General features: G+C 35.3%; 1 protein-coding gene and 1 long non-coding RNA gene across 4 annotated transcripts in view; one reads left to right on the top strand and one right to left on the bottom strand.

The window, feature by feature from the left end:
- Positions 1-26,967, top strand: part of FBXL5 (F-box and leucine rich repeat protein 5) — a 74,658-nt gene that overhangs the window by 44,806 nt on the left and 2,885 nt on the right. For all 3 annotated transcript variants that reach the window (XM_082728715.1, XM_082728716.1, XM_082728714.1), the window contains 7 exons: positions 27-213; positions 2,709-2,891; positions 5,070-5,195; positions 8,520-8,668; positions 9,282-9,364; positions 10,260-10,982; positions 22,533-22,681. In XM_082728715.1, the coding sequence (XP_082584841.1) occupies positions 27-213; positions 2,709-2,891; positions 5,070-5,195; positions 8,520-8,668; positions 9,282-9,364; positions 10,260-10,982; positions 22,533-22,681 (1,600 nt within the window). The remainder of the gene's footprint in view (positions 1-26; positions 214-2,708; positions 2,892-5,069; positions 5,196-8,519; positions 8,669-9,281; positions 9,365-10,259; positions 10,983-22,532; positions 22,682-26,967) is intronic.
- Positions 12,905-17,378, bottom strand: LOC309863662. The gene is made up of 2 exons (XR_014311167.1): positions 15,931-17,378; positions 12,905-15,697 (listed from the first exon to the last, which is right to left on the bottom strand). It is a non-coding gene; the product is annotated as an uncharacterized lncRNA (long non-coding RNA).

Raw genomic sequence — 26,967 nt, forward strand, 5'->3', positions numbered from 1 at the left:
TCTTTCCTTATGAATGTTTCATTTAGGTTTTTCAGCCAATGTTAATGGAATATTTTACCTATGAAGAGCTTAAGGATATTAAGAAGAAAGTGATTGCACAACACTGCTCTCAGAAGGACACCGCAGAACTCCTTAGAGGTCTTAGCCTGTGGAATCAAGCTGAGGAGCGACAGAAGTTTTTTAAATATTCTGTGGATGAAAAGTCAGATAAAGGTGAGATTCATATGTTTAAATAGTGAGAAGTTTGGAGGCCATTTGCATCTTGTTAATAAGAACTTTAGATTTTGTTAGAAGAATAATTTTAAGCCATTTATTTTCAAGTGTATATTTAATTGAAGACATAATTTCTTTTTTTTTTTTTTAAATTTTATTTATTTGAGAGGAGAACAAGTGGTAGGGAGGGGCAGAGAAGGAGAGAGAGAGAAAAGCTGAGCAGGAAGCCTGATGTGGGGCTCTATCTTAGGATCTTGGGATCATGATCTGAGCCAAAGGCAGACGCTTAACCAACTGAGCCACCCAGTTGCCCCGAAGACAGTAGTTCCTAAGAATTTGGTGTGGTTTATGATAATTTAACATCCCATATGCAATGTAATGTTGGGCCACATGCAGTGTAGTGTTTCTTAAAGGAACTTATGTAGTAATAATAATAAAAATTATTTTGGTCAGCTAGAATCACTGAAAGCTATCATATACAGAGTACTTTTGCAGTATCTTTCAACTTTCTTTTTTTTTCCTCCCCATCATCTAGCTTTCGGAGCTCCATTGACCATAGTGACTGTTTATCTTTCCTTGTTTTGTCCATCCGTTTTTAAAATAAGTTATGCTTATAGCTTTATTTCCATCCTTTTCCATGTGTTATTCTTTTAGCTTATATCCAGTAATAATACACAGGGGAGCAAGTATGAGAACACTGTTTTTCTATGTATTGTTACTTTAAGAAAACAGATGAGAAGTACAAATAAAGTCTGCTTGCCTTTTTAATTCATAAACTACTTCCTCATATTTATTTATTTATTTATTTTTAAGATTTTATTTATTTATATGACAGAGATCAGAAGTAGGCAGAGAGAGAGGAAGGGAAGCAGGCTCCCTGCTGAGCAGAGAGCCCCATGTGGGGCTTGATCCCAGGACCCTGGGATCATGACCTGAGCCGAAAGCAGAGGCTTTAACCCACTGAGCCACCCAGGCGCCCCACCTCATATTTATTCTTATTGATCTTGATAGCTTTGCCTTTTAAAACATCATTAGGGGCGCCTGGGTGGCTCAGTGGGTTAAGCCGCTGCCTTCGGCTCAGGTCATGATCTCAGAGTCCTGGGATCGGGTCCCACATCGGGCTCCCTGCTCAGCAGAGAGCCTGCTTCCCTCTCTCTCTCTCTGCCTGCCTCTCCATCTACTTGTGATTTCTCTCTGTCAAATAAATAAATAAAATCTTAAAAAAAAAAAAAAAAAAAAAAAAAAAAAAAAAAAACATCATTAAAGGAAATTGGCATCCTCAGGCTAGTAAAAATTTTTCTTCTGCTTCTAGATGGGCAATAACAGTGACAGTCCTGTTAAAATAGCTTAAAATTCTTTGAAATTGGTCCTTTTCTCTTTATTTAACAAAGTAGGTGAGATACATGTTGAAACAAAAATGTTTTTATAGGTGAGCCTATAATTAAACCCATAAAGCTTGTGTGCTTCATTCTGAAATGCAGCTTGTGCCTTCAACACCAAGCCAAGACCTGTTGTGTCTAGTTTAATTGTAATTCTCACATGGGATTTAAAAGCATCACACTTAATACATTTAGTTTTCCCACTCCTTCAAAGCAAATTATAGCTGTATTATGATTAAATATTTGCCATTTGAAAAAGGTTGGGTTAAAGTAATGTGATCACAGCATTTCTGTATTTAAGTTGCTTTGTGAGGGCAGATCAGGTGTACGAGGTACCCCAAATTCTTTGCAGTCCTTATTGATGAATCTCTTGTAGTTTGTATTCTTATTGTAGCACTTTATTTGCATTTTTTGGGAAAAATGCTCCTGAAGTAATTTATTATAGGAAATTGGACATTCAGTGGCTCTTTTTTTTTTTAAAATAGTTGCTGACAAAAGATTGCCAGTAAAAATGTACACGAGCATTAGAAATGTTAACATTACATTGTCTCAGCTGGCTCACAAATAGTATAAGTAGGTTTGGTTACCTGTGGTTACAGAAGTTAGATTTGACAGACCTCTTATATCACATGTGAAAATCAAAGAGGGAACACAAGGAAAATATTGACAGGAGTCCTAATACATGAATGGAACGTGTTACGAGATTTGTGTGTGTCATTAAAAATGCCTTGGAGATCTCATAATCTGGCTGACTCTATATTTGAAGCTGTATAACCTGCTGGGTTCCTTTTTCAAATGATGCTTCTTATGCTACAGAGTGAGTATTGTTTTTTCTGTGACGCCTTTGTAAGAGGAAGTCAGTTCTGTGTTCATTATTGTAGCTCCCACTGATGAAGTATGATTTGGGACCTCATAGTTTAACCCTACAGGTTCTTAACAAGTTGAACATCCCCATGTTACCACTAGTCCATGTTATTTCCTTTTCACATCTTGGAAGCAGGAAGGAGTGGACTTTAGGCACTGGATTTTATTTATAGAAATGCGATTGTAATTTTTTACTGCATTTGCTCTTATAGCCTTTAATGTTAAAGATTTTTTTTTTTTTTTTAATTTCAGAAGCGGAAGTGTCAGAACAAGCCACAGGTATAACCCATCTTCCTCCTGAGGTAATGCTGTCAATTTTCAGTTATCTTAATCCTCAAGAATTGTGTCGATGCAGTCAAGTAAGCACTAAATGGTCTCAGCTCGCAAAAACTGGATCGCTTTGGAAACATCTTTACCCTGTTCATTGGGCTAGAGGTAGGTAAATGAAACTTTTAGTTTGTTTTAAGAAATACTTCAATCCATTTCTCTAAGTGATTACATTTAGACATTAATAAGCAGGGTCAGGGAGGGAAATTCTGAGACGTTGACCAAAGAGTAGATTTTACAGTTAGCTGATGTGATTTTTGTTTACACTTTTGAAAAACTACAATGCTGATGTATTCATGGGTGATTTATGTGATGTGTGCAATTTCTTTTAAAATAGGAAAAAAATAGGGGAGAGAATGCAAAATAATTGGCAAAATGTTGATAATTGTTGAAGATCGGTGATGAGGTGATGGGTATTCATTATGCTCCTTTTTAAATGCTACTTCTTCCTGCTTTTGCCTCTGTTTGGAGTTAAAATGAAATTAATAGGTTGTCAGAACAGATTTAAATAATTATATAAAAAAGTAGAGAATAAATTCTTTAAAATTTAAAGATGAAGCACCATTAGGGCTGCCTTGGTAGTGGCTCAGAATAACTGACTCTGTTTTTGTCTTCAGCATATTTTTTGGTGATTGGCAATGCCTCATCCTAAATCACAATTTCATATTTATTTCATTGTGATAAGTTACTTTTACTTATAAACAATTAAAGAAAATTTCCTTTTTATGAGCATATAGTGTAGTCATGGAGTAAAAGCAAATAATATGGCATACATTTTTCCTGTATGAAACTGAATTAGAAAAGTTTCTTCTAAATGACTCTTTTAACTTCACATTTAAATTAAATATTTTTGTTGTCTGTAATTTGTCATTTTGACATGGAAATATATATTTCTCACATAATTATAAATTTAATTTTAAAAATTTTATTTTTTATGTTAATATATAGCATCTTTAAAATAGCTGTTCTTAGATATTTTTTTAGCAAAGCTGTTTGAAGTATTGAGTGGACTTACTAAATGATTAGAATTATAATTATTTTTTAAGATTTTATTTTTTTTATTTGACAGAGAGAGCACAAATAGGCAGAGTGGCAGGCCGAGGGAGAGGGAGAAGCGGGCTCTGCCTTCACTGAGCAGGGAGCCTGATGTGGGGCTTGATCTCAAGACCCTGGGATCATGACCTGAGCCAAAGGCAGCCGCTTAACTGACTGAGCCACCCAGGCGCCCCAGAATTATTATTTTTATGTAGAATAATTTTCCTATTGGAGGAAAATGAAATATTAAGTGAGAAGTCGAGGGAAATATGGATATATTTAATACTTTCTTGTTTAGCTATATCTTTAACTATTTATAACTAATTAATAGGGATTAACACATAATAAGGTACTATTTGATGTAAAGATCAAATGTAAAAATGCTGTACAAGACTTCTGTGATCTTAACCAATCTTAAATATGCTTCTCTTTGTTTTTTAATGTTTAAACAAAAAGTTTCAATAAAATTTTTTTTTTTAATTTATTTATGGTGTTTGTTTCTAATGTCTCTCAATCAGAATTTTTTACCACCATCCAGGGAACATTTTGAAATGTCTGTGGAGACATTTTTGTTTGTCCCATTTGGGAGGATTTTACTAGCCTGCAGTGAGTAGAGGCCAGGGTTTGTGCTAAACACCATATTACAATGCACAGTACAGCTCCCCACTGCACAGAATTACCCAGCCCAGAATGTTAGTACTGTTGAGATTGAAAAATTGTAATTTAGATGTAATGTTAAGGGTTCAGTAAATTAATTCTGCATTGTCTCTTACTTCACAGTTGTATAATTTAATCTCCAGGATCTTTACATTTATGATTTAGCTTTACCTTAATCTTTCCCCTTTGACTATGTTCCTATCTATTGCTGAATTGCCGACTATTCACTATTGAGCAGAAAGTCTTTGCTTACTTTTGTTTATTAGCTATCATCATTTGGAGGGTATTGCTGGTGCCAGTGTGAAGCCACAGTAGGGGAAAAAGGTTAAGTTCTTTTCAATGATTTCTAAAATTGCATGTAAGACTATTGATAATTATTTTTCATAATTCTTTTTAGTATGTCTGAAATTCCCTTGCATATTATTTAAGTGTAATTTTTAAACCATAATTGAAAATTTTTAACACTTGCTGGCCCATTGCCTAGAGCTCAAATATTTTCTGTGTGCAGAGATTTTCATTGTAAATAGGTAAATTTTTTTTTTAATGGTAACTGGTCTAATCTTACTTTGTTCCTTTTATTTATTTGTTGAGTAGGTGACTGGTATAGTGGTCCAGCAACTGAACTTGATACTGAACCTGATGAAGAATGGGTGAAAAATAGAAAAGATGAAAGTCGTGCTTTTCAGGAGTGGGATGAAGATGCTGATATAGATGAATCTGGTAAGCTATGTTTGGAATTAAAATGAATACATGGTGCTTTAGTAATTAATATACTTAACAGTTAAGTGCTTATAAATTATTAGGTGTTAAGATTTGCATATTTTGTGTCTTCTAAAGAAATTGAGTTTATAAGCCTACTGCTTTGTAAAATTTGAAAGAATAATAAGCAAACTTAAAATTTATTCTGTTTGATTTAAGTGTATATAGGATTTTTTCCCATCTGTTGTTATATTTAAATACTTAAGTCAGAAAATAATGGCTGTTCTCCTTATTGAAGTAATGTACATTCATTATATAGCACTTTGTAGTTTACAGTGTGTCTTTTAGGACCATTTTATTTGATCAGTTCAGCAATATTTATTGAGTTATCCTGGCTTAGAGGAAGGAGCATGAAGCTGTTGAATCTCTTTATTCATTTGTAAACCATAATACTACTTGGTTCACAATGTGGAATTAAGTTATGTATATATGAAAATTCTCTGTAAATGACAAGGGATTATAATTAGTCTAGCCATACTATAAGTACTGTGGGAAAATTGAAGGGTGACTAAGACTTTATTCTTTTTTTTTTTTTTTTAAGATTTTTATTTATTTATTTGATAGGCAGAGAGAGATCACAAGTAGGCAGAGAGGCAGGCAGAGAGAGAGGGGGAAGCAGGCTCCCCGCCGAGCAGAGAGCCCGACGTGGGGCTCGATCCCAGGACCCTGAGATCATGACCTGAGCCGAAGGCAGAGGCCCAAACCACCGAGCCACCCAGGCGCCCCCTAAGACTTTATTCTTAAAGAACTCATCTGGCAGAGAATTTAGAATAGGTAATTCTTAATTCAAGGCATATAATTAAAAATGCCACAGTAGAGGTTCAGAAAGACACTATTTGGGAGTATAGAGGAGGAAGAGAAAAATTCTTAGGCAGTATTATAGGAGATGATTACTAAAAATGGTGAAAGAGTTAAAAAAAAAAACAGACAAGACATTCTAATACCTGGTAAAACTGAAACTGCATGGAATTTTTATGTATAACTTGCTCACTTAAAAAATACTAAGCTGGGGGCGCCTAGATGGTGTAGTTGGCTAAGTGTCAGACTCTTGGTTTCTGCTCAGGTTTTAATCTCAGGGTGGGATCCAGGCCCATGTCAGGTTCTGTGCTCAGCAGGGAGTATGCTTGAGTTTCTTACCCTCTCCCCCGCCCAAATAAATAAATAAATCTTTTAAAAAAAATTTTTGGCAAAGAACCAAATGTAGAAAAGGAGGACTATAAAAATAAAGCTCTGTGAAATGAAGTCGCCACATTGTGTTATGGTTTTGAACATTTAGAGGATGCTGCATAAGAAGGAGGTCTGTTTCAGCTAGATTGGGTGATATGCTCACCCTGTGGCAAGAACTTTCTTGGGCGTGAGGTTAATAGCGAACAAAATAGGAAAAAAAAAATCCTTGGCCTTACAATTTGGAGAGGGGAGGGACCTCTGGGTGGCTCAGTCAGTTAAGCATCTATCTTTTGGTTCAGATCTTGATCTCAGGGTCCTGGGATCAAGCCCTGCATTGGGCTCCTTGCTCAGCCAGGAATCTGCTTCTTCCACTCCGGCTCCCTCTGCCGCTCCCCCTGCTTTTTAACTCCCTCTCTCTCCTTCTCTCTCAAATAAATAAAATTAAAAAAAAAAAAAAAAAGAGGGAAGATAAATGATAAACACAGGCAAAATATATCTGCTGTGCTGGATAGTGTCAGGAGCCATGGAGAAAGAGAGGAAAGAAACTAAAATTTTAAATAGGGTGACTAAGGTCTCCTCAGAAGTTTGAGCAAAACCCATGTGAGCTTTAAAGTCTTTACCAAACTTAGTGTATTTGTCTCATCACTTGAGGAAATAACCAAAGAATGTTTATCAATAAGCATTCACATTGAAGAGGAAAGGTTAAGGCTGTAATGATTGAGTCTTGTTAAGGTAATATATCCGTTCAGCTGTTTGGTGTAGTTAAGACTAAACTTTGAATCTACCACCTATATTTTATGTTAGTGCTTTTTCAGTTTAGTTGTCTTTTCTAGTCTTGCAGGAAGATACTGTTCTTCATAGGATATTTAATTTCTTATTTTTTAAAAATTTTTTTAGGATTTTCCAGTAAAACAGATTTAGATAGGGAGGACCACAGAAACAAAAGAATTATTTGAGAATAAAGTTACTGTAGGATAGATAGGGTTTGCCAAAAGTCATTTTTATCTTTGTACTTTACATATGTCTGACTAATAAACAAGAAATTTATGTAAATCTGTAAATATGGAACCATTAGTCACAAATTCAGAATTTTTTGAAATATTTCTTTTGTAAGCTACACTCAGTTTTATTTTAAATGAGACTTTCTTAAAAATGAGACTTTCTTAATTCTGTTAAACTGTTAGAGATATTCAGGTTATGTCTTTAGGTAAGCATAATAATAATAGTGCCCTGAGAAAGGTAATACAATTATTAATTCTTTTTTTTTGGTTTAGTTGGCATATTTTTTTCACTTATATCAAATCGGAGTTTGTAGTGTTTTTGTGGTGTTGGTTGTTAACAGTGTGGCATCCTATTGCAAACATCTAGGCTCTACAGAAGTTATTAAGCAAAAACCAAAAACCACGCTTCTTAAAAATTCTAAGGTATTTACTTGATTTATTATGACCAGGCTCATTCAGTTGTTTTAAATCCTTTTTAGCTCTGTGTCCCTTTTATTTTTCTAAAATAACAAATGATACTTTTTATTATAGTTATTTTTCTTTGATTTTTTTCTTAAAGAGCTTCTATTTTCTTGAAGAGCTTTTACTGTTCTTTTAAATACTCAATATTTTTCCAAAACTTTTTCAAGTTCCTGAAGCTGAAGTTATTTTTTCTGTCTCTGCTATATTTACTCATCACCTTCAGCCTCAAAAAGTGAAAAAAAACTTTCATTCTCATTATAAAGTTTTTTTCCCCTTTTGTCTCTTTTTAGTTGATGTCAGACCTGTTAAATACTAAGTTCTGGTGAGTGAGACCTTATCCATTGAAGTTGCTTTACATATATAAGGGAGTTTAAGAGTAGCATCAAGTATTAAAAAAAAAAAAAAAAGCATAGAGAGAAAGAAAAGGGGTTGACCTGGTTGACCCAGCTGGATAGGCACCTGACTCTTGATCACAGCTCAGGTCTTAATCTCAGGGTAATGCGTTCAATCCCTGCACTGGGCTGCACACTGGACGTGGAGCCTACTTAAAAAAAAAAAGCAAAAAGTATTTCATATTAAATGACTTGGTGATTCCTTGAGTAGCCTAATAGAATTACTGGTATCAAATTCTTAGATTTTTGAATTCATTTTACAGAAGAGTCTGCAGAGGAATCAATTGCTATCAGCATTGCGCAAATGGAAAAACGTTTACTTCATGGCTTAATTCATAATGTTCTACCATATGTCGGAACTTCAGTAAAAACTATAGTATTAGCATACAGCTCTGCAGTTTCCAGCAAAATGGTATGTATAAATTAGTACTAGTTTGGGTATTAAGAAAAAGTAGCCGTGATCTAAATTTGGTTTACTTATTCCTGAATTTAATGAAGGAAAAAAAAATAGCTGTTTACTTAGGAGAGTGCCTTCCCATGGGCAGCCGTACACTGCTAAATTTTCATGTTATTTCATTTCAGTTTTCCTAGTAGTTTTGGTATAGAGGTACCCTCTACACATTATAGAAAAGGAAACAGAGACTGGGAGAGGTTAAACAATTTACTTAGTTTCACAGATACTAAGTTCAGTGATGAAACCCAGTTTTTTTTAATGTTTCTTTATATGTAAGAGTTTGTAAAACAGGCAAGTGAGATTAAATCACACTGTCTTACAAGTGTGTCTTGTCCTCCATCAGAATCTCCTTGGGTATTCCTTAGAAATATAAATTTCTTGGGTCTAATCTCATGGTTACTAACACAGATTGTCCAGAGTTTTGAGTTCAGAATATATATTTGTGAATACATGAACTGAAGTGATTTTTTACATGCACAAAACTTGAGAACCACTGGCTTATGTTATTTACTGAAAGTTTTTTACTAAAAGTGATGTCTTTCTTAATCTCCTCCCCCCACCCCCCTACCAGGTTAGGCAGATTTTAGAACTTTGTCCTAACTTGGAGCATCTGGATCTGACCCAGACTGACATTTCAGATTCTGCATTTGACAGGTTAGTTATTTTTTGGACATTTCAGTATAATGATTTCAACCTATGTATTAGTAGAATTGTTCTGTAGTTTCTTATTTCCATAATTGCAGTTTAATTGTACTATTAGATCTAAGTCATATGTGACTTAACTTGATAGCACCCTCCAGTTCTTTGCTTCTTGTCCATAGGATCCAGCTGATCCAAAAGTTCAGTTTGCATCATCCTTTTATCTTTATAATCCTCTACTGTGTCTAGACCTTTGAGCCTTGCTGGACAGTCAATGTAGATTGGCATTATATATTTTTAAGAAGTTTCCAGTTTCATTTGGGCTCCAAATGCCATTTGGCAAAGCTTTCTCTTACATTCTTCATATTCTGGAACTATAACATTTTCCTCAAGCTACAGTCTTCATAGGTTTTATTTCCTTAGATACCATCACTTTCTTTCTTATTCTACCTCACCCTTCTCTTTCCCCCTCTAGCATTTATATCAGTATCTCTCTTCCTGGTTCAGAGGGAGAGGTGTACCCTTCTCTGGCTATGGCTAATTCTGTCCCGGTTCCTAGAGTTTGTTTCTTCTGGATCTTCCTCCTTTAATTAGTTACTCTCTTTCTTTGGTGTGTGTATAGCCTTTCCTCTACTGGTTACTTGTTGGAATAATATGTGAAGTCTCTCCTTTTTATATCTTTGTCCTCCTTCCCTTATAACAGAAGAGTAGCAATAATCTTAAACCCTAATTACTCTTACTGTCTTTTCTAATTCCTAGTTTCTAAAATAATGCCTGACAGTAGATACTCAGTAAATATTTGATTATATTAGATTTTAAATCTTTTAGTTTCTGTCTATTCACATATAATCAAATGCTTTTGAAGATTTTAACAATAGCCACTAATAGTCCTATTATTTCTTAATTATAGTTGGTCTTGGCTTGGTTGCTGCCAGAGCCTTCGGCATCTTGATCTGTCTGGATGTGAAAAAATCACAGATGTGGCTCTAGAGAAGATTTCTAGAGCCCTTGGAATTCTGACATCTCATCAGAGTGGCCTTTTAAAAACTACGAGCAAAATTACTTCGACTACATGGAAAAATAAAGACATTACCATGCAGTCCACCAAGCAATACACTTGTTTGCACGATTTAACTAACAAAGGTATTGGAGAAGAAATGGATAATGAACACCCCTGGACTAAGACCGTTTCTTCTGACAGTTTCACTTCTCCATATGTGTGGATGTTAGATGCTGAAGATTTGGCTGATATTGAAGATGCTGTAGAATGGAGACATAGAAATGTTGAAAGTCTTTGTGTAATGGAAACAGCATCCAACTTTAGTTGTTCCTCCTCTGGTTGTTACAGTAAAGATATTGTTGGATTAAGGACTAGTGTCTGTTGGCAGCAGCATTGTGCTTCTCCAGCCTTTGCATATTGTGGTCATTCATTCTGTTGTACAGGAACAGCTCTAAGAACTATGTCAGCACTCCCAGAGTCTTCTGCATTGTGTAAAAAAGCATCAAGGACTAGATTGCTTAGAGGACAAGACTTAATTTACTCTGGGAGTGAAAAATCTGATCAAGAGACTGGACGTGTACTTCTGTTTCTCAGTCTGTCTGGATGTTATCAGATCACAGACCATGGTCTCAGGTAAGTAATTAGTTGCAGAATATTAAGAAGTGGACATGTTTACATTCTCAAATAGAATATAAAAATTTCAATTTAAGTCATTCCTTTTAGCTGATTTGTTTAACTGAAAGAGTTAACCAGAATCTGTCCTACTTCAAAGCATTAGAACAATATAAGTTGAGCTCAGAGTTTCATTTCAGTCCATTTAAATTCTTTGTGAAATATGGTAGAACATTTAGAGTTTATTTTTTTTAAAGAATTTTTGTTTATTTTTCAGAGAGAGACAGTGAGTGTGTGTGCATATGTATAAGGTGGGGGAAGGCAGAGGGAGAAGCAGACTCCCTACTCAGCAGGGAGCCTGAGTGGGACTTTATCCCAGAACTCTGGAATCCTGACCTCAGCCAAAGGCAGACACTTAACTCATTGAGCCACCCAGGTGCCCAGAATGTTGAGTTTAATCAATAGTCAGCAAATGCCTACAAATACTCCAAGATGCTTTAGTAGATGAAAAATAAGATAGTTTTTCCCTCAAGGGCTTGTAACAGAGAAGAAGATAAAATATACCATATTCCATTGCTGTGTATTATCTGTGTATACTCTAGGGATGTCGTATAGAGATTCTGTGGGTATAGAGAGAGAAGACATCTCTCATTCAGTTGTTGTAAATGATCAGGAAATTTAATGAGGAAGGGTACCTGGCTGGGTCAGTCACCAGAGCATCTGACTCTTGATCTCAGGGTTGTGAGTTCAAGCCCCATGTTGGACATGGAGGGAGCACCTGCTTAAAAACAAACAAATAAACCAAAACCCCCAAAAAACAGAAAGAAAGAAAAAAAAGAAATGACACTGAATTGAATCTTGAAGAAAAATGAAGGATTTTGATAGGTGACAGTAGAAGACATCATTCATTCCAAGCAGTGAGGATTACTTGAGCACACAGTACACATAGTAGTAAAGCGCTATTGTAATTGTTGTTAGGTTATTTTGTTGTTATGGCTGTTCTCAGCATTATTAATGTGCAATAATTATTTCATTATGTTTGATAGGAACTTTTGGAAATTTGTTTATGTGTTTTCTCTTTTACCTTGTAATAGACTTGAATTTTATTTTTTTATTTTTTTATTTTTTTTAAAGATTTTATTTATTTATTTGACCGAGAGAGATCACAAGTAGGCAGAGAGGAAGGCAGAGAGAGAGAGAGAGAAGGAAGCAGACTCCCTGCTGAGCAGAGAGCCCGATGTGGGACTCGATCTCAGGACCCTGAGATCATGACCTGAGCCGAAGGCAGCGGCTTAACCCACTGAGCCACCCAGGCGCCCTAGACTTGAATTTTATTAAGGTTCTTTAATAATGGGATGCTAAACATGTTAAACAATGAAAATTCATCCAACATAAAGCCTAGTATTCTTCTTAACTTGTTGGTATGATCTTTAGCAGATTAAGTTGGACTCAGTAAATGTTCAGAAACTTGGTATTCCAGTTTGGTTGTGGTGAATGATATGTACTGGGTGATAGTAGGATGTAAGTTTATAAAAGTAGATTGGTGATATATAAATGGAAGGTAAAAGAACAGAAAAATTATTTTTTGAGTAGCCTTCTGTCTTCTTTCTTTAAGAAGCAAGGTCCTTAAAGGTATGTATTTCAAAATGTTTGCAGTTAAAATCCTATTTTAAATTTATAGGGAAGTTAGCAGAAAAGTGATCTTTGTAAAGAGTTTTTAAAATTTTTTTTTTATTTTTTAATTTTTATTAACATATAATGTATTATTTACCCCAGGGGTACAGGTCTGTGAATCATCTGGCTTACACATTTCACAGCACTCACCATAGCATATACCCTTCCCCATGTCCATACCTAGCCATCCTCTCCCTACCTCCTACCGCCCAGCAACCCTCAGTTTGTTTTGTGAGATTAAGATAGTTTGTCTCCCTCTTGATTCCATCTTTTTTTTTTTTTTAAGATTTTATTTATTTATTTGACAGAGATTGCAGGTAGGCAGAGAGGCAGGCAGAGAGAGAGATGGGGAAGCAGGCTCCCTAGTGAGCAAAGAGCCTGATGTGGGGCTTGATCCCAGGACCCTGGGAGCATGACCTGAGCTGAAGGCAGAGGCTTTAACCCACTGAGCCACCCAGATGCCCCCCCCCTTTTTAAAAAAGATTATATTTATTTATTTATTTGACAGAGATCACAAGTAGGCAGGCAGGCAGAGAGAGAGAGGAGGAAGCAGACTCCCCTCTGAGCAGAGAGCCTGATGTGGGGCTCAATCCCAGGACCCTGGGTCTTGATCCCATCTTGTTTCATTTTTTTCTTCCCTATCCCCTAGACCTCCTGCCCTGCCTCTCAGATTCCTCAGAAAATAATTCTATACTAATTTATTGGCATTAATATTAGAATTTGGCCTACTAAAAATCTTTAAGGGGTACAGAATTACATTTATTATTATTTCATCATTTAGGATTTTCTTTTCTCTTTTTAACTTAAAATGAGTCATGGTTTTATATTGGGAATTTTTGGAAAATGTAGAGTATCTGTTGAAGTAATTTAGTGCCGTTATATAGCCTTAAGTTTTACAAAAAGCACTGCTGAGTTGTATCGGAATTGAATAGCCAGAGTTTAGAATTTTTGGTCTTTGAGCATGATCTACTTGTACTGCCTTTTTTTTTTTAAGTTTAAAAAAAAACTTTAATAGAAGCAATGAAATAGCTGAAGTACTAAAGACAAACTTAACAAGTAATGGACACCATCTATAAGAAGAAAACTTTAAAATACTGAACAACACAGAAGATATTCATGTAAACAAGTAGAAAGTTCTGCCATATTCTTGAATAGAAAAAACCAACAACATAACAAAGTCAAAGCTCCCAATATTATCAGTTGGTTGGCCAAATACAGACAAAAATTCTAGGAAAAAATCACAGTAAATACTGCTTTCGTAATTTATTAAACCACATTATGAAACTAACTATATGCAAACAGAGTGGTATGTGCTTATGACTAGAAAAAAAAAGAATAGAAAGTGCATCTAAATCTATAAAGCATTCTTTTCGTTTGATAAAGAGAGCTCTTCAATTTAAGTAAAAAAAATATGAGTTACTAAGTAAATTAAACTGAGTCAATAATAAGCCATTTTGAAAAAAAACCAAAACACGTAAATTTGGATTCCTGCCTCATATACAGTAAATTCCAGATGGATCAAAGAATTATAAATGAAAAATTAATCATAAGGTATTAGTGGCAAAAAACTCAAGCACATAGAGTTCTTTTACATTCTGAGTGGTGAAGGCCTCTTAACCATTGCAGACAACTCTAGAAGCTTTGAAGTAACATTGGTAAATTCAGCTATATAAAATACAGTTTTTCTGCCTGAAGAAAAAAATAAAAGGCAAGTGACAAATGGGGAAAAATTGCTACTTATTTCACAAATTATTCGTTTTCCTAATGTGGAAACATTCATACCAATTAATAAGAAAATAATCGAAAAACAGCTGAAAATTTGCAAAGCACATGAAAAAGCAAATTACAGAAAATGGCATACAAATATTTAGCTCCTTGAAAAGACACTTGATCTCATTTATAATAAGGAAAATATAAAATTATAGTTTTGTAAGATACAATTTTCACTTACACATTTTGGCAATATTTTAAAATTTGATAACACAGAGGCACTTTCATACTTCTTGCTAGAAGTGTAAGTTTTACTGCTTTTTTAAGTTATAAAGAAACTTCCTGGGAGAAGTTCTGTATTTTATTTTCTCTCATTTTTTCTTTTTGTCATTACAGTCTTTAGTAAACTAATCTCTTTCTTCCTGGAGAATGGAAGGGTGGAGGTAAAGCATTCATTAGCTCAGAGAGGTAGCTCTTCTTGGCTCCTAGATTCTGTTATGTTTTATGGGACCCACTTAGAGCTCTGTTAGGTTATGTGTTCTTGTGAAAAATGTTGGAGAAAATACCATGGTTCACTGACTTTGGGGCCAGACAGACTTGGTGTAGGTTGATACTGTTTTTTTAATTTTTTTTTTATATAACTGGCTTTGTGTAAAATACTTAACCTAGCCTTATATAAGGTGAATAGGTGACTCAGTAGATTTTCAATAAGTAGTAGTAGCTGTGTAATGATTGCTTAGTTATCTTTGACATGAGCGTTTGGAAATTGATGACATGTTTATATTGTAAGAAGACAGTATATAATACATATAACATACAAAATATGTGTTACTTGACTGTTTATGAGTAAGGCTTCCAGTCAGCAGTAGGCTACTAGTAGTTAAGTGTTTGGGAGTCAGAAGTTACGCTTGGATTTTCTGTTGCGCAAGGTGGGGATTGTTGGTGTGCTTACCTCTGCAATGTTCAGGGGTCAACTGTAGATTTGAATATTACCAGACTCTTTAAAAATTGGATATCAGGTATGTTAAAATGAAGAATTTATCCAGCCAAAACCTAATACTTCCCTGCCATACAAGAGATACTTAATAGGAGATGATTACAAAAATCTTTCAGAAGGCATGTACCAAGAATGTTTTCCCCTGAGGTAACTGCTGTTACTATGGCTTGACTGCTGTGCATCATTCCATTAATTTTCTTTTTGTTCAAATTCAAGTGCATAGATTATAGTTAAAGCAATACAAAGTAAGACAACCATATTCTCATTCCTTTTTAAACTTTTTGTATTTTTATATGTGTATTCCTGATAATGGTTTTAGTTGTTTTTGAATGTAACTTTTTTTTTTAAAATATAACTTGATTTTATTTTATTTTTTTTATTTTTATTTTTTTTAAAGATTTTATTTATTTACTTTGACAGAGAGAGAGATCACAAGCAGGCAGAGAGGCAGGCAGAGAGAGAGAGAGGAGGAAGCAGGCTCCCTGCTGAGCAGAGTGCCCAATGCGGGGCTCGATCCCAGGACCTGATCATGACCTGAGCCGAAGGCAGCGGCTTAACCCACTGAGCCACCCAGGCGCCCCGTGTAACTTGAATTTAAAGAATTAGGAATTTTTGGTTCCTAATAATTCATTTTCCAATACCATTATCTTTTTCATTACCACTATACCTTATTAAAACATATCTGTAGCTCTATTCAGTTGTGTTTTCTTTTTTCTTTTTCCTTTTTTTCAGTTTATTTTAAGTAATCTCTAGACCCACTCTGAAGCTTATATTCAAAACCCTGATATCAAGAGTTGCATGTTTTTCTGATGAGCCAGCCAGGCACCCTTCAGTTGTGTGTTCCTTTTTTTTTAATTTTTAAAATTTCCAAGTTAAAATTTTTTGTTTTTACTTTTGTTGTTGTGGTGGTGGGTTTTTTTTTTTTTTTTGTTAAGACATTTTTTTAAACACTTTTTAAAAAAAGATTATTTATTTATTTATTTATTTGACAGACAGAGATCACAGCAGGCAGAGAGAGAGGGGGAGAAGCAGGCTCCCCACGGAGCAGAGAGCCCATGTGGGGCTTGATCCCAGGATCCTGGGATTATGACTCAAGTTGAAGGCAGAGGCTTTAACCCACTGAGCCACCCAGGCGCTAGTGGTGGGTTTTTTTGAGAGGGGGTACAAAAAGTGATTTTATTTGGGGACAGGAGCTGTGGGCAGAAAGGGCTGCTGCCACTTTTTTTTAAGTTTTAAGTAGGCTCCACACCCATCCTTAAGTGTATGGTAGGGCCCAAATTTACTAACCTGAGATTAAGACCTGAGCTGAAATCAAGAGTCACTCAACTGACTGAACGACCCATGTGCCCTCAGTTGTATTTTCAGCATGACCAGTTTTATTATTCAAAGAATGAAATAACACCTATACCTTTTTGTAATGCTTCAGAGCTGCAGTGATATCTGAGCAAGTGGCAGTTTTCCTATGTTTTCTTAGTTTTATTGGGGTATTTTTAAATAAGTCAGAGTTTATTAAAAATTCTGTATAATTAAAAATCAATTTCAAAGAGAGTCAGAATTATTTATTTATTTTTTAAATTTACATATAATGTATTATTTGCCCCAGTGGTATGGGTCTGTGAATCATCAGGCTTACACATTTCACAGCATTCACCATAGCACATATCCTCTGCAATGTCCATAACCCAGCCACCCTATCCCTCCCCACTCCCACTCCCCAGCAAGGGAGTCAGAATTTTGATGACTATACTTAAGAGGTATCTTGTGAAAAAGGATTTAGAAACTTCCTGATAAGCTTTGGAAAATGCTAGGAGGGGGACATATTTCATCTAAAGCAGAATTATAGAGGGGATGGGGGTGAGGGGATGAGGTAATTGGGTGATGGACATTAAGGAAGGCACATGATATAGTGAGCAGTAAGTATTATATAAGACTGAAGAATCCCTGAACTTTACATCTGAAACTAATACATTATATGGTAATCAATTCAATTTAAATAAAAAATGCAAAAAAAGTAAAAGCAGAATTATAGGGCTTTATTTGACTATAAATTTCCATCCCCACTTCCCTCCAAGGCATAATTCTTTTGTATTCATTATGTTGGTTTAAAAATTATTTCATTTTGGGGTGCCTGGGTGGCTCATTTTGTTAGGCATCTGACTCTTGATCTCAGCTCAGGTCTTGATCTCAGGTTGTGAGTTGAGGCCCTGCACAGCCTCCTTAAAAAGTAATAGTAATAAAAATTATTTCAAGATCAATTACAGTAGTAACTACTACTGGTGTCAATGGGTTTGAGAACAAATAAAACTCACATGTGCATACAACTTAGTGTATGGGAACAGAGGGGCTGATTGGAAGCTTTCAGTCCTTCTGCATTAGGCATTATGTTCTATTTAGGGATGGGGTAGCTTGAGTTTTGGCAGTTTGGTTATATGGGGCTTGTTACAAGAGCATTGACTATGAGAATGTAGATTGAAAATCAGTATTTTTTTAAAAGATTTTTATTTATTTGAGGGAGGGAGAGGGTGGGGGAAAGAATATGAGCACAGTGGGTAGGGAGAGGGGTAGAAGAAGAGGGTGAAGCAGACCTCCTGTGGAGCAGTGAATCTAGTGTGGGCCTGGATCCCAATACTCTGAGATCGTGATCTGAGCTAAAGGCAGGCACTTAAGTGACAGAGCCACCCAGGTGCCGTGAAAAATCAATATTTTAAAGTAAATTGAAGCCTTAAGGAACAGATAGTGTCATGTATAGTCTCAGTGCAGTGCAGTGTTTTCAGGTTTTGTAGAAATGATATCTTGGCTGTTATTGATTAAAAGTAGCCTCTTATTTAAATCCTCAACCTTCTTTGGCCCCCTCACGTTGCTATTATTGTTTTGTTATACACTACTCTTTCACTCCTTGACCCCAAGGCAACTACTCTTCAATTTTTTGCAGATAGCTTATATTATTGTTAGGTTTTGCTTTTTAAAATTCAGTCAGATACTCCCTGTCATTTAATTAATTTATTTAGGCTGTTTACATTTAACATAATTACTGTTATGGTTATTTTTATGCCTATCATCTTGCTGCTTTTCTCTTGTTTCACCTTTTCTTCTTCTTTTGTCTTTTCCTGACTTCTTTTGGATTTATTAAGTGCTTTTTAGTATCTTGTTCTATTTCTCCTGTTGGCTAGTACCTCATGTATTTAGTGTTTTCTCCAGAGTTTGTATGCATTTTTGTAAAGTCTTTGTTTACTAATCCAATCATTATCATTTATTGGTCTGTTTCTATTGATTGATTTTTTTTCCCTCATTCTTTGAATGTCTAGTATGTCATGTGATACCAGATAGTGTGAATTATACATTGTTGAATTCTGGATTTTGTTCTGTTTCTTTAAAGGTTACTACTTTTTTTTTTTTTCTTTAAAGATTTTATTTATTTATTTGACACAGAGATCACAAGTAGGCAGAGAGGCGGACAGAGAGGGGGAAGCAGGCTTCCCCCTGAGCAGAGAGCTCGATGTGGGGCTCGAAACCAGGACCTTGAGATCATGACTTGAGCTGAAAGCAGAGGCTTAACCCACTGAGCCACCCAGGCGCCCCAAGATTACTACTTTTGAATTCTTCACTGCTCTGTAATATTTCTATATATCTTATAGATACTTCTATAACTTTTTTTTCTTACTGCATGTATTGTCAATACTTGGTTTAGTGTTTCTTAAGTTGAGGGCAGAACCTGTATTTTACTCATCTTGGATTTTACTGTTTAGGCTTGTGTCTGACATACTTGGGCGTTGGTGATAAAAGGTAGACTTGAGTGATCTTCCTCGAATGCATTTTTTTAACTTGTTATTACTCTTCTTTCTAAACCTTTCAGTGAGTTTTGTTACACTTTGGTTAGGTCCAAATTCTTGGCCCTTGCTTACTTCCGTAGTTTATATCTTTTTATCTTCCTTAACATCTAAATTTTTACTTGGTCGTATCCTCAGCCCCACCAAAAAAAGGCAAGACAGATGTCTTTCTCTAACACACAAACAGACACACACACAGAGCCATCCTTTTTGTAGCCATATTCAACTATTTTCTCTTTCTTCAAGGCACCGTATTTCTCATCTTTAGGCATTTGAATTTGCTCTGTCTGTAACATACATTTATTCGCTAACTTCTGTTTGTTTCTTGGGGTGCCTGGGTGGCTCAGTTGTTTAATTGTCTGTCTTTAGCTGAGGTCATGATCCCAGGGTCTTGGGATGGAGCCCAGAGTTGGACTTCTGCTCCCATGGGGAGCCTTCTTCCTGTCCCTCTGCTTGCTGCTCCCCCTGTTTGTGCTCTCCCTCTCTGTCAAATGAATAAGAAATCTTAAAAAAAAATTAATGTCCCTTCTTATAGGAAACCTTTTTGGACTCTCCTCCTCCCCCCATCAATGCGCTTCTGTATGTTCCAGGAGACAGTCATACGATATTATAATTGCATATTTATTTTTGATTTGTTTGATTTCCCATTAAGCTCAGTGAGGGCACTGACTGCCCAAGTTTTTTCTTCAAGTATACTGTGAAAAGAAGTTTTATATTCCATGCAGTCTATCCTTAGTGTGCTGAAAATTTTAAATTTTAGGAAATGGAGTAGCCTCTGCATCTCAGAAATAGTTTCTGAGATCTTTTCAGACCACTTTTTTCTCCCAGATCCACTTTCTTTTTTCTTTTAAGGTTTTATTTATTTGGGGGCTCCAAGGTAGCTTAGCCAGTTGAGTGTTCAACTCTTGATTTTGGCTCGGGTCACGATCTCAGGGTCATGAAGTCAGGCTCTGCTCTCAGCTGGGAGTCTGCTTGAGATTTTCTCTGCCTTTGTGCCTTCCCCATCCCTATTCAGCTCACACACACATTTTCTCTCAAGTGAATAGATATATCTTAAAAAAAAAAAAAAAAGATTTTATTTATTTAGAGTGAGAGAGAGTGTGCATGTGAGCAGGGAGAGGAGCAGGGCAGGGAGAAGGAAAGAGAGAAGAGAATCTCAAGCTGACACGGCTCTGAACATGGAACCTGGTGCCAGGCTTGCTTTCATGATGCTGAGATCATGACCTGAGCTGAAATCAAGAGTCCACTCAACCAACTGAGCCACTCAGGTGCCTTGAGATCACTTTTTAAAAGCTGTTTATTATTTCTTATTATGAGCTATTCAGCTTTATAGGAGAAAAATAATAAACTTTAAACTTTGTACTGTCTTCCTTTGTTTCTGGTCTTCCTTTAAAGACCAGTGTCTCTAACTGCTGTGGTCCAGTCAAGCCACTGAGTTCCTGAACTGCCACTGTTGTTAATTTGAAATCTGAAGGATGGCTCAAGATAATTTATGATTACAAAAAAATTAGTTTAAATCAGTTTTTTTTTCAGTCAAAATATAAGGGGATGTGTGCATTTAAATCTCCCTTGGGGCTTGGGGTTTTGATAATTTGTTTTATTTATTTTTTTTTTTAAGATTTTATTTATTTATCAGAGGGGTGGGAGAGAGCGAGCACAGACAGACAGAATGGCAGGCAGAGGCAGAGGGAGAAGCAGGCTCCCTGCTGAGCAAGGAGCCCGATGTGGGACTCGATCCCAGGACGCTGTGATCATGACCTGAGCCGAAGGCAGCTGCTTAACCAACTGAGCCACCCAGGTGTCCTGATAATTTGTTTTAAAAGAATTTTTTATTTGAGAGAGATGAGAGCGAGTAAGCATGAGCAGGGGGAGGGGTACAAGGAGAGGGAGAGAGAAAATCCCAAGTAGACTCCCTGCTGAGCTTGGAGCCTGATGCAGGGTATGATCCCATGATCCTGAGATCATAACCTGAGCCAAATTCAAAACTTCGATGCTCAACTGATTGAATAATCCACCTGCCCTGATAAGTTTTTTTTAATAGATCAAGTTTTTTTAAATAGATCAGTTTCTTCTTTTAAATATGCAGTTACAAAACTTTAAAATGTCTCTTTCTAGTCTTTGCTAGTTAGCAGTCCTTTATGGAATATATAAGTATTTTCATAGTTTTGAAAAATCTCAATAATTCATATACTTTTACTTTACTTCCTAATTTTCCTGTACCTGCACAATTATGTTAATTTTTTTAACTAAATTTATTGTATTGTTAGTCTCTTGACATCCCTTTTAAGATAGACTGTTCCAGTTTTCACAGTTTTGCTGTTGTAATATTGCTTTACATATTGTACAGAAAAATGATGTTCTCAATTTTGTTCTTGATATTTTTCAGCTCTGTCATTGTAATTTTAGCTAACTTCTCATTTTATCTATTTGTGTTAATGTTTTTATTCTTCTAGGACATGCCATTAGGTTTTCATTTTTACTGACATATAATTCAGTTACCATTAAGTTCATCCTTTTGAAGTATACAAATAGTGATTTCAGTAGATTTATAAGGTTGGCAGGCATCACCACTGGTTCCGAAACATTTTCATCATACCATAAGGAAACCCTCTACTTTTTAACAATTACTCCTTACTCCTCTTTGCCCTGGGCCTGCACCTACTAATTTGCTTTCTGTCTCTATGCCTATTCTGCCTATTTTGGATATTCATATAAATAGGATCATACAGTATGTGGCCTTTGTGCCTGGCTTGTTTCACTTAGCATAATGTTTTCAAGGCTCATTCATGTGGTAACAATAGGAGTACTTATGGCTTTATAATGTATGTTTATCTATTCATTTTAATTAGTTGGAATTTGGGTTGTTTCCACTTTTTGGTTATTATGAATGATGCTGCTATGAATATTTGTTTTCAAGTTATGTGAACATATTTTTTCAGTTCTCTTGGGTGTACACTTAGGAGAGGAAGTGTTGGGTCAAATGCAAATGCTAATGCTAACTCTGAGGAACTGCCAAAATTGGTCAGTAATTTTCTTGATAATTTTTATTTAGACAACCTGTAGGAGAAGGAAGATGACAATTCCAGGATTCAGTACTTCTAAGAATTGAGTTGCTGTAATATTCTTATAAAGAGAAATTTCATAGACTTGTTTATGGAATGTCCTTAGGAAAAATGTAGGAAGTTTTTCTCAGTTAAATGTATTGCTACCTAAGGATGAGGTTAGTTACCATGTTTTATAGAAATTCTTGAATTTCCTCATTACCACATTGAAAGATTTGTTAATAGTGGTCCAGTGGGCCATAGGAATATATAAATTTTCATAGAATAATATATTCTAATTGTTGGATTTCTTGTCTTACAGGGTTTTGACTCTGGGAGGAGGGCTGCCTTATTTGGAGCACCTTAATCTCTCTGGTTGTCTTACTGTAACTGGTGCAGGCCTGCAGGATTTGGTTTCAGCATGTCCTTCTCTAAATGATGAATACTTTTACTACTGTGACAACATTAACGGTAATGCCTTTCAGTAATGAGATAATTTTGAAGGAATGGATTTAACATTTTTTGACAGTTCTCATGGTTCTTAGGGTTTCTGTTTAATTTTCTAGATTTCTAATTACCACACTTTTTTACTTTCACTGAATTCTTTACATTTGATAAAATTTAAAAATCATGTATATTTTCATTAATTAGCTTCTATAAAGGTAAGTTTTTTTTTCAGATAGGTATTTCAAGTATATATTCTGCCAGATTTTTGAGCTGTGTAAAATGGCAAGTTGTAAGAAAACTAAAATTCTCTTTTTTTTAAAAAAGACTTTATTTATTTGTTAGAGAGAGAGGAGGAGAAGAGGGAGAGGGAGAAGCAGACTCCCTGTTGAGCAGGGAGCCCAGTGCATGTTTTGATCCCAGGACTCTGAGACCATGACCTGAGCCAAAGGCAGATGCTTAACCAACTGAGGCACCTCGGCTCCCCTAGAAATATTAAAGTTCTTACAAAATTTTGGGAAATTCTTCTAGAGTGATACAGCATTCATGAACAATTTAGAGGTATTGATGTTCTAGATATACCAGTTTCTTAGGGATGATGACTCAGATTTCTTGTAACATGACTTTTAAAAAAAGTGCAGTTGAGAAGGGAGGACTTTGGTAATGTGAACTTCTTGGGGATCCTGGGTCTGGTTTCAAATTAGTCTCATGGAAGATTGAGGGGGGAGTGGTATTGGGGAAGAGGCTGAGATGCCTTAGACATGACTAAAATTCCTATACTGTTTTGGAGATTGATTGCTGAACCTACTTAAAACAATCATTGTATAAATATTTATTGATTGTTTTGTTTCTTAAACCTATCCTTACCCTGCAGTGGGCTTGTTGCATTTGTTTTTTTCAAGGTACATTCAGGGCCCTTTGGGGCTTTTGATAGTCACTGGTAGAAACTAGAAGTTTCTAGAGGCATAAAAAGCTCCTCAGTTATTAGTAAGCAAATCAATTCCCTGTATTTATAACTGGAAAAACATTTACATGGTTCAGATTCTACTACACAGCTGTCTTTTTACACCATATGCTGTTTTCTTTGAAAGCCCAAGTTATCTTAAGATGACAATATCACCTGAGTTTCTCTCAGGTGAACAGTTGAAAGGAACCAGGAGGACTGGAGGAATGGTCTCTTTAATGATATACCTGTAGGCAGAGAAGTTAGCAAATTGCTATTTCTGGGCGATTAGGTTTTCCTTAAATACATATAAAGAGACAGGAGATCGCAGCTCTTTTATTTCTGGCATAACATGGGTGATACGGAAGATGACCTCCCTTGTTCTTGAAGTCGCAACACTAAGGAGGAGCATTTCTTTGTTCTCTTGCCTTCAGCATATAATCCAGGAATGGTGAAAATGAATGTCATTTTAGTTGCAACCTGCTAAGCATACAAAACCAGTTTGATTGTTTCCATGAACCATTTGCTGCTTTTGTAGATGCAGTGAATTTGAGATGGGAATTTTTTTTTTTTTTTAGTGTGCAGTTATGTCGTTGTAGGTCCAGTGTTGTACTTCCTAAGGCTTAAGGACATACCATGGAAAGTAACTAGTAGGCAGTTATTTTTATAAGAAAAACATCTTATTTGTATGTTGCACTTAAATTGTATACAGTTGATTTCAGCATAGGTTTTGCTTGTGGGAATATCACAACTGAATTTGTTAGATTTGTTTTTGGGTATATAGATGTTACAGGGTGGGGGAGTTGGATTTCAGTTCATTTTTATGATTTGTCTACTTGTTTTGCTTGTGTAATTTTGAAAACTTCTTGAAATTTAGGTGATGGGATAGAGTTAAATACCTGAAATCTTTTGCATCTTGTTAGGATGTTAGAATTCATTTCATCTTAACTGGTTTTGAATATATAAATATTAAAGTGTTCCAAAGGAGCTGCTGCATTCCTTTTGTTGAATGTGATTTTTTCTTGATAAATGAGTGGTAATTTTCAATAAATGAATTTTAATGAAGATATCTGACTTTGAGAGATTTGAAAGGAAATTGACAGCACTTGTATAATCCAATATTAAGTCTCCTTTCACAGCTTCTTAAAACATGATTTTGGGGAAATGGAAATCCTTAACTTTATAGGGTGATTTTTCATATTAACTTATGTTCTAAAGTTCCACAGCCAGTTGCTCTTAAAGCAATGCTCTGATGGCATTTTTTTCCTTAAGAGGATATGTGGACAACCTAGAAAGTGTTAGAATAAAATTGCATTGTATCCAGGTTTGCAATATGATATGATTGATCCAGTAACTTTTACTATAGCTCAATTTGTACAATAAATATTTAATGACTGCTTATGGGGCCCCCTTTTTATTTTTATTTTTTCTGAAAATAGTATGTTTTATACATGGTCTTAGAATAATAGGGAGCATAGTTAGGTGACAAACTATATCAAATATTTGGGTAACATTTAACTAAAAATGTATTTGTTAAAAAAAGCTTCATATAGTTAGCTACTAGATTATTAACTAAAAGAAGTAAATACTGATAAACAATATGCATAACTAAATAATGAGTGGTAAATAAAGCAGAATGACCTGTTTCCTAAGAGATTTTGGAGAAGATAAGTTAGTATCAGATATTCAAATATTATCTGCTGTGATCAAGATACTGTACTAAACACTGATTAAAAAATGCCAGTTTTATTCTTCTGAATGATTCCTCGTGACATTTAAATTTGTGATTTGATTGAGAAAGTTTAAGATTTAAACATAAAAGAAGGCTTCTTTGCCATAACAGTTAAAAACTTCTTTGTCATTTAAGAAGTGTTAAGTAGAATTGCATAGTTTCAGAGCTCTGAGGAATACTTGAGCAATGATAGCAAATAAACTTTTTGTACTGATTTTGCATTTATGAATTAAGATAGATTAGCTCATAGTTCTGGAGGTGACAAAGTCTCAGATGATTTGCTCTCTTATGTTTCTAATTTAAGTTAAAGAGGAATTAAAGGTAAGTGAAGGTAAGTGCAGATATACAGCATAAATAATATACTTAAAATCCAGGAAAAACAAGTCAATAATACAAATTTGGGGAAATAACTATAGTTAACATTATGGCTCTTTTAATCTAATATTTAAAAAATGCTTTTTTATCTTTAACATGCCTTTAAAATTTTTATTTAATGATTATGCCAATTTTATTTTCCTATTTTCTTTATTATTTTTTAATGTAACTTAGCCCTCGTGTATTACAGCCATTTGAATTCTTTGTTCTATATTGAGATAGACATTTGCTGATGATGAGTCAAATATTTAAAGGGAATGGCTTTTTGAGTTGTCAGTGTCTGTGGAAGCACAGCTGTCTGCTTGAGATACTTGGCAAAATAACATACGAGGTATCTTAGTCGTGTTTCTGTATAATGCTGCTTCACTTTTTGTTGTCCATTTATTCCCTTTTCTGAACAGTCCTTCTACAATGCTTAGGAGTCTCACTGTTAACATTGCTTACAATTTTCATGCTTTGGAAATTGCCGTTCTCTCCTGTTTTCTACATTATGAGACTAACGTAAATTAAAAACAGGGGTTGTCTTCCCTTTTGCTTTGCCCCAGGCCTTTACTAGAATAAAATCTCCTCATGGATGACCTTACTTTCATGACTATGAGGATCAGATACGTGGTCTGTAATTAACCTTAAGGTGGGATTGTAATTTTGAGATAGTATCTTAGTTACTGTCTAGGTTTCTCCAGATAGATCCTACTTTCTGATTTGAAAACACTGATGTATTAATTTCCTCTTTTCATTCTCTACTTAAACCTCAGATATTCTAGGCGGGGGTACATTTTATATCAGTGAGAGGAATTTGTTTGTGATGTTAATAAGGAGATGCTGACAGATAAGCAGGATTGGGTTACTTTCAACCTAATATGGGACACATAATTTTATTCCTACGCTTTTCTTCCTCTGTGATCCCTATTACCATTCTTTAGACTTTGAGATCAAAGAGTGACCAGAGTGGCCAGGCTGGATCTGAGGTTACTGACTGAGCCTGTCTTCTGGGGGGGATGGTGACTAGCTGTATGTATTTGGAAAGATAGGGATCTCTAGATAGTTTCTTTGATCTTTGGCTCCTTTGAGGCTCCCTTATATTTCCTGTGTTAAAACTAGTAGCATACTTCACTTTCATTGCTTTCGGCCATCTCCTAGGATTTTTCCCAGGTTATTGTTGAATTCAGTGTGAAGTTTCTTCCTTACCTTTCTGTTCTTTTAAAAAACAGGAATATAGAAATTTTAAGGTATTTTAAGGGAGTTTTAGTTGGAAACTTGTTA

The sequence above is a fragment of the Mustela nivalis genome (assembly GCF_964662115.1).
Source record: "Mustela nivalis genome assembly, chromosome: 4".
Lineage (NCBI taxonomy): Eukaryota > Metazoa > Chordata > Mammalia > Carnivora > Mustelidae > Mustela > Mustela nivalis.